Source organism: Eimeria maxima, genomic scaffold (assembly GCF_000499605.1).
Source record: "Eimeria maxima Weybridge genomic scaffold, Emw_scaff431, whole genome shotgun sequence".
NCBI classification, from domain to species: domain Eukaryota; phylum Apicomplexa; class Conoidasida; order Eucoccidiorida; family Eimeriidae; genus Eimeria; species Eimeria maxima.
This window is the reverse complement of record NW_013566500.1, coordinates 2,501-10,000: the sequence shown is the minus strand read 5'-3', so window position 1 is coordinate 10,000 and position 7,500 is coordinate 2,501. Positions and strand designations below refer to the sequence as shown.

Here is a 7,500-nt window from a genome sequence, read left to right as displayed (position 1 = left end):
TGCTGCTGTGTCCCTTGGTAGACCCTGCAGCCTTGCTGTTGTTGCTGCTGCTGCTCCTGTAGCTGCTGCTGTAGCAGCAGCAGCTGCTGCTGCTGCTGCTGCGTCGCCCTTGACCACTCTGCCTCATAGACCGAGCCGAAGGTCCCTTGGCCAAGACGGGAGTTCTTAAGAGTTAGCCACCCTACACCCATCCACCACTCTAGCCGCTCCTGCTGCTGCTGCTGCTGCTGTTGATGATGCTGCTGCTGCTGCTGATTATGATGATGCAGTTGCTGCCCTTGCTGCAGCTGATTCAACGCGCCTGTACGTGGCTGCTTCAGGTGTTGCTGCAGTGCTGCAGCAGCACGCATTGGCCCATCACTATGTGTTGGCCTCGAATGCTGCTGCTGTTGCTGCTGTTGCTGCTGCTGCTGCTGTGGTCTGGGGGTTACAGGTGGAGCAGCACGACGACGCAGCAGCAAAGACTCCGTTGCTACTGATTCTCCTGCTGCTGCTGCTGCTGCACCAGAAGCAACAGCACTAGAGTAGAACGGAGATGCTGCTGCTGCTGCATCGAATGCAGCAGCAGATGACGACTGCAGCGACTTAGCAGCACCACGATAATCAGAGACACTTCGTGCTGCACTTGCTGCACTTGCTGCTCGTTGCTGCTGCTGCTGCTGCTGCCGCTGCGGTTGCTGGCGATGTGCCTGCTGCGGCTGCTCGGCCTGCCGCTGCTGCTGCTTGTCAAGAGATGCAACAAAACGTGAGAAACTCCTGCTGCTGCTGCTGCTGCTGCCGCTGCGGTTCCTTCGGGCTCCCGCGCTGCTTCCGCTGCTTCGCAGCAGCGGCTTCGCCCACGTATCAGATGCAGCAGCAGCAGCTGCTGCTGCTGCTGCTGCAGAAGCAGCAGAAGCAACGGGAGCAGCAGCAGCACTAGTAGTAGCTGCTGACGTTGCAGTTGGAGATGCAGAGGCAGCAGGAGAATTAGGATCTGCTGCTGCATCTGCTGCTGCATCTGCTGCAGCATCTGGTGCTGCATCTACTGCTGCATCTGTTGCTGCACCTACTGCTGCATCTGCGGCTGCACCTGCTGCAGCATCTGCTGCTGCTGGTGCTGCTGCTGCTGCTGCGGCGGCAGACGACTTCACTGAAGCACAGCGGCCTCGCTTGCGCGGACGCTCTGCAACAACTGCAGCAGCGGGTGCTGCTGCTGCTGCTGCTGCTGCAGCAGCAGCTGAAGCAGCTCCTTTACCTCCACCGACGCGCTTCTTCCCGTTGCTGCTGCTGCTGCTGCTGCTGTTACTGCTGCCCTGGATAACTTGGTCTGATGGTTGCGGTGTCTCGCCAAGTTCGTTGCTGCTGCTGCTGTTGCTGCTGCTGCTGGAGTCTGCTGCTTGAGCGACACTGGGCAATGCAGCTGCCTCTTCCTGCTCAGTAGGGCTGCTGTGCTGCTGCTGCTGCTGCTGCTGTTCAGGTTGCTGTAGCTGCTCCATTTCGCCTTGTTGCTCCTCAGCAACAGCGGCATCTGCAGCAGCGGTTGTCGCGCTGCTGCTGCTGCTGCTGCTGCTGTCCTGTTGCTGCTCCTGCTGCTGTTCATCCCTCTCGTCACCCCATTCAGCAGCTGCTGCAGCAGCAGCTTGCTCTGCTGCAGCAGCGGCATCGTCATCAGGTGCAGCAGGAGACTGTGCTGCAGTATCCGCTGCAGCTGCATCAACAGCAGCAGTAGCAGCAGCAACAGCAGCAGAGCCCACGACCTTCGAAGACACAGCAGCTGCTGCAATGCCAGAAGCAGCCTCGCCCTCATCTGCTGGTGCTGCAGGCTCCTGCTGCTGCTGCTCCTGCTGCTGCACTTCCTGCTGCTGCTGAGGATCTTGCTCCTGCTGCAGCAGCGAGGTTTGTTCCAGTTGCACGTCTTGCGGCTGCTGTTCCTCCTCCTGCTGCTGCTGCTGCTCATGCTGCTGCTCCTCTTGTGCATTTTGCTGCTCCTGCTGCTCCATCGAAGGCACACTGCTAGAGTCAGCAGCTGCTGCTGCTGCCACTTCTTTCGGCTGCTGCTGCTGCTGCTGCTGTTGCTGCTTTTGCCGCCGCCGCCGCTTCTGCTGCTGGGAAGAGGCAGCAGATACAGCCGGTGCTTCTGCTGCTGCTGCGTCTGCTGCTGCTGTCGGTTCTGCTGCATCTGCAGCTGTAGCTGATGCAGTGTCTGCTGCTGCAGTGTCCGTTGCAGTTTCTGCTGCAGTTTCTGCTGCAGTTGCTGCTGCAGTTGCTGCGGCAGGTGCTGCTGCAGTTGCTGCGGCAGGTGCTGCTGCAGTTGCTGCTGCAGTTGCTGCGGCAGGTGCTGCTGCAGTTGCTGCGGCAGGTGTGGCTCCATCTGCTGTTCCTTCTGCTGCTCCATCTGGTGCAGCAGTTGCTGCTGCTGCTGGTGCGTCGGCACCAGGACCTGCTGCTGAGACGGCTGCTTCCTCTGCTGCTGCTGCTGGCTTTGCTGCTGCTGCTGCTTGTGCAGTCATTTGTGGTTCGATTGGTGCTGCTGCAGGTGCTGCTGCAGGTGCTGCTTCTGCTGCTTTGTCTTGGATTGCTGCAGTTGCTGCTAGGTCGGCTCCTGCTGCATCCGTTGCTGCTGCAGCTGCGGTGGTTACGTTTCCTCCTGCTGCTGCTTCTGCTGCTTCTGCAGCTGCAGTTGCTCCTGCCGTTGCTGCATCACCTAGTGCTGCTGTTGTTGCTGCTGCTGCGGTTTCCTCAGCTCGCGACTCTTCTGTATCCGCAGCTGCTGTTACGGCAGCAGCAGCTGCTGGTGGTACTGTTGCTGCTGCTGCTGCTGCTGTTGCGTGTGCAGCAGCTGCTGATGGAGCTGTCGATGCTGCTGAGGCAGTTATCGTTGTTGCTTCTGCTGCTTCTGGAGCTGCTGCAGCTGCTGCAGCTGCTGCAGCTGTTGCTTCTGCTGCTGCAGCTGTTGCTTCTGCTGCTGCATCTGCTGTTTCTGCTGTGGCTGCTGCTGCAGCTGTTGCTTCTGCTGCTGCATCTGCTGTTTCTGCTGTGGCTGCTGCAGCAGCTTCTGTATCAGCTGATGGCGACGCGCTTGTTGTGTCTGGCAGCAGTTGCTGCTCTTCTCTAGCAGCAGCAGCAGCAGCAGTTTCACCATCTGCTGAGGAATCAACTCGCCCCAGCAGGTGCTGTTGTTGCTGCTGCTGCTGCTGTTGTTGCTGCTGCTGCTGCTGATGTTGCTGCTGCTGCTGCTGGTCTCCCAAAGGCATATTCATACTTGGTGGTTCAATCTCGTGCTGCTCTCCCTGCTGCTGCTGCTGCTGCTGCTGCTGTACTTGCTGCACATCTTCTGGCTGCTCTTGTGACTGCTGCTGCTGCTGCAGCTCCTCCTGTTGAGAGGTCGCTCCTGGCGGGTCGCGCGCATCCCTCTGCTGCTGCTGCTGCTGCAGTTGCAGCTGCTGTTCGTCCACCAGCGGGTGGAGGGTCTGCTGCTGCTGCTGCTGCTGCTGCTGCTGCTGCTGCTGTACTTCATTCAGGTATGTGGCAGCCACCGGCTCGTCCATTCGCTTAACAACTTGCTGCTTCTGCTGCGGCTGTTGCTGCTGCTGCAGCTGCTGGTAATGTTGTTGCTGCTGCTGCTGCTGCGCTTCCACTGGGCTGCAGTATGCGAAGGCGGCAGCTGCTGACACCTCAGCAGCAGCAGGAGCAGCAGCAGGAGCAACAAGAGCAGCAGCAGTAGCAGCAGCAGCAGGTTGTTGCTTTGTTGCCATGGCAGTTGCTGCTGCTGTTGCAGCTGCTGTTTGCTGCTGGCTGTCCCATGAGGCCTCTCCATGGTGCGTTGTGCTGCTGCTGCTGCTGCTGCTGCTGCTGGTACTGGTCTTGCTACTAGACGAGTATCGTTTGCTGCTGCTGCTGCTGCCCCCGTGACTGTTGCCGCCACTCTTGCTGCTGCTGCTGCTGCTTCTGTTGCTACTCTTGCTGCTACTACTGCTCTTGCTGCTGCTCTTGCTGCTGCTCTTGCTGCTGCTTCTCTTGCTGCTGTGTTTGCTGCTGTGTTTGCTGCTATCTTGGCTGTTTTTGCTGCTGCCTTTGCTGCAGTATTCAGTGCTGCTGAGAGAGACAGAAGCCACGCCCTCCTCAGCCGCAGCAGCAGCAGCAGCTGCTGCTGCTGCTGCAGCACTACCACTTACCGCAGGAGACCCTGCTGCAACAGACAGCGCTGCTGCTGCTGCTGCCGGTTTTGCTGCTGCATATGCAGGCGGGGCAGCAGCAGGCAGAGTAGCAGCAGAAGCCTGTCTTATCGCCTCTCCTGCTGCTGCAACAGCTGCTGCAGCGCGAGCAGCAGCAGCAGCGACTCGTGGCGGTGGTGCAGCTTTTGCTGCTGCAGCTGTTGCACCTGCTGCTGCTGTCGCATGAGTCGCTGCTTCAGCTGCTGCTGTAGGTGGTGGAGAGAATGTTCTTGCTGCTGTTGCTGCTGCTGCTGCTGTTGCTGCTGTTGCTGCTGTTGCTGATGCTGCTTTTATATGCCTATTTAGTGTGGGGCTCTGCTGCTGCTGCAGCAGCCCCTGCAGCCAACTAACAGATGCCTCTTTTTCTGTTACTTCCTGCTGCACCGAAGCCTTCTGCTGCTGCTCGTGCTGCTGCTGCTGCTGCTGCTGCTTCCGCTGCTGCTGCAGCAGTTGCTGCTGCTGCTGCAGCTGCTGAATAGCAGAACGTGCAGCAACCCGCACGCGCTGCGCCGTCTGTGGTGTTGCTGATGGAGCTGCATGAGGAGTGCGCTTTTGCTGCTGCTGCTGCTGCTGCTGCTGTTGTTGCTGCTGCGGTGAGAAGACCTGTGGCTGCTGCACTTGCTGCTGCACTTGCTGCTGCACTTGCTGCTGCACTTGCTGCTGCACTTGCTGCTGCACTTGCTGCTGCAGCCGCTGCTCGAAATGGTGAGGAAGCTGCTGCTGCAGTTGAGGGCTACAAGAAGCAGCAAAATCATATGGCGTCAAACAAAGCTGCTGCTGCTGCTGCTGCTGCTGCTGTTGCTGCTGCTGCTGCTCATTAGGGGTAGCCTGGAATGGTTGAGGCGAGTCAGTCAAGGACGACGACATGCAAAACTGCTGCTGCTGCTGCTGCTGCTGTTGCTGCTGCTGCTGCTGGTGTGAGTATGGGGATTCGCTAGAGCGTCCCTGCAGCAGCCAATCGACGATCTCCTGCTGCTGCTGCTTCCGTTGCTGCCGTGTCTCCGCAGTGCCAGCGGCAGCAGCAGCTGCTGCTGTTGCTGCTGCAGTATGGCTGCTGCTAACCCTAATGCCGCCACCACCAAAGGAAGTGCTGCTGCAGTGCTCGGGTGTATAGAAGGCAAAAGGAGACTCCGCAGCAGGAGTAAGGGATTGCTGCTGCAGCTGCTCCCATTGCTGCTGCTGCTGCTGCTGTTGCTGGTGCTGCTGCAGCTGCGGGTGCGACAGTGATAAGGGAGGAGGGGGGGGTGGAGGTGAGGGGGAAGAGGCCTTAAAGAACTCATGAGCTGATGCTGCTGCTGGTAGCGTTGTGGTCTGCTGCTGCTGCTGCTGCTGCAGCTGCCGCTGCTGCCGCCATGGACTATGCTGCTGCTGGTAGTCCCACGTGCAGTGGGCATGCTGATGAAGCCACGGCTGCTGCTGCGTGTGCTGCGGCTGCTGCTGCTGCATGTGCTGCTGTTGCTGCAGCAGCTGTTGTTGCTGCATGTGCTGCGGTTGCTGCACTTGCTGCAGCTGCTGCACGTGCTGCAGTTGCTGCTGCTCCACGGTACAAGCTGGCTGTACCTGGGCCCAGTCGTAGTGACCGTGCTGCAGCTGCTGCAGCTGCTGCTGCTGAAGCTGCTGCTGCTGCAGCTGCTGTTGTTGCAGCTGCTGCTGCTGGAGCTGCGGTTGCTGCAGATGCTGCTGTTGGAGCTGATGTTGCTGCAACTGCTGCTGCTGAAGCTGCTGCTGCTGCAGCTGCTGGTGCTGAAACTGCTGCTGCTGCAGCTGTTGCTGGTGCAGCTGCTGTTGCTGCAGCTGTTGCTGCTGCAACTGTTGCTGCTGCAACTGCTGCTGTTGCAACTGCTGCTGTTGCAACTGCTGATGCTGCAGCTGCTGTTGCTGCAGCTGCTGTTGCTGCAGCTGCTGTTGCTGCAGCTGCTGTTGCTGCAGCTGCTGTTGCTGCAGCTGCTGTTGCTCCTGCCCCCACTCAGAACACAGCTGCCAGGTCTGCTGCTGCTGATGCCATCCCTGCTGGACACCGTTTTGCTGCTGCTGCTGCTGCTGCTGTTGGAGCCATCCTACTTGCTGCTGTTGCTGCCACGGTTGCTGCTGTTGCGTTTGCTGTTGTTGCTGCTGCCAGCCTTGCTGCTGTTGCTGCTGCTGCTGAAACCAGTCAGCTTGATGTTGGTAGCCTTGAAGCTGCGACTCTGCATGCTGCTGCTGCTGTTGCTGCTGCTGCTGCTGCTGCTGCTGCCACCTGCGCAAGTGGTCCTCAGCAGTTTGTGGCGGGTGCGGGTCTGGCAGCAGCTGCTGCTGTTGCTGCAGTTGCTGCTGTTGCTGCAGCTGCTGCTGTTGCTGCAGCTGCAGCTGCTGCTGCTGCAGTTTCCAGTCGCTCTGCTGCAGCAGCCCCCCGTATTGCTGCGGATGCCAGCTGTGGCGATGCTGCTTCTGTTGCTGCTGCTGCTGCTGCTGCAGCGGATGCTGCTGCAGCGGATGCTGCTGCTGCTGCTGCCACTCCTGCGATGGACAAGCTGTGCTCCATTGTTGCTGCCAGCTGTGCTGTTGCTGCTGCTGGTGCTGCTGGTGTTGCTGCCCTTGGTGCAGTTGCTGCTGTTGCTGCTGCTGTTGCTGCTGCTGCTGCGTGTCTATTACCTCGGGGTGGCGACACACTGCAGCAATGCTGCTGCAGCGCTCAAGCCAGCTTACACCAGAGCCCCATCCGCTGCTGCTGCTGCTAAGGCCCCAATCGCTGCTGCTGCTGCTGCTGCTGCTGCTGCTGCCGGTACACCAGCTGTTCCTGCTGTGGCTTCTGCCTTGAGTCTCCCATCCGCTGCTGCCGGTCCAATATCCGCTGCTGCTGCTGCTGCTGCTGTTGCTGTTGCTGCTGCTGCTAGTGGTGGTGGTCTGAGTTGTGAACAAATTCGCGTGAGTAGTATGGGAAGTGCTGCTGCTGCTGCTGCTGCTGCTGTGGCTGCTGCTGCTGCTGCTGCTTTTATGTTTTCTTATTTGCGGTGGGGAAGAAATGACTGCCCAGGGATCGATCCCCGGGCTAGGGCTGCGTTCCTGTACAAGGGCCTTTTTGCTGCTGCGCCTTCTGCTGCTGCTGCTGCTGCTGCTGCTGCTGCTGCTGCTAGCGCCGCCTGAGCCAGCAGCAGAGAGGCCCTGGCCCGGAGGCGACATGAGTGTCTCGGGACATTGTACTATGGGCTGCTGGTGCTGCAGCACGGTGCTGCTGCTGCTGCAGCACGGTACTGCTGTTGCAGCTCGCTGCTGCTGCTGCAGCTCTGTGTTGCTGCTGCAGAGCGGCGCTGCTGCTGGCACGGCAGCA

At 59.7% G+C, this 7,500-nt stretch overlaps 1 protein-coding gene across 1 annotated transcript in view; it reads right to left on the bottom strand.

Moving 5' to 3' along the window:
- Positions 1-7,352, bottom strand: part of EMWEY_00032750 (protein kinase, PfEST homolog, putative) — a gene marked incomplete at both ends in the record, with an annotated part of 14,140 nt that extends 6,788 nt beyond the window's left edge. Inside the window, one exon of the mRNA XM_013481809.1 lies at positions 1-7,352. This exon is cut by the window's left edge and continues 1,138 nt beyond it. Coding sequence (XP_013337263.1) covers positions 1-7,352 — 7,352 coding nt within the window.
- Between the last annotated feature and the right edge of the window lie 148 nt (positions 7,353-7,500).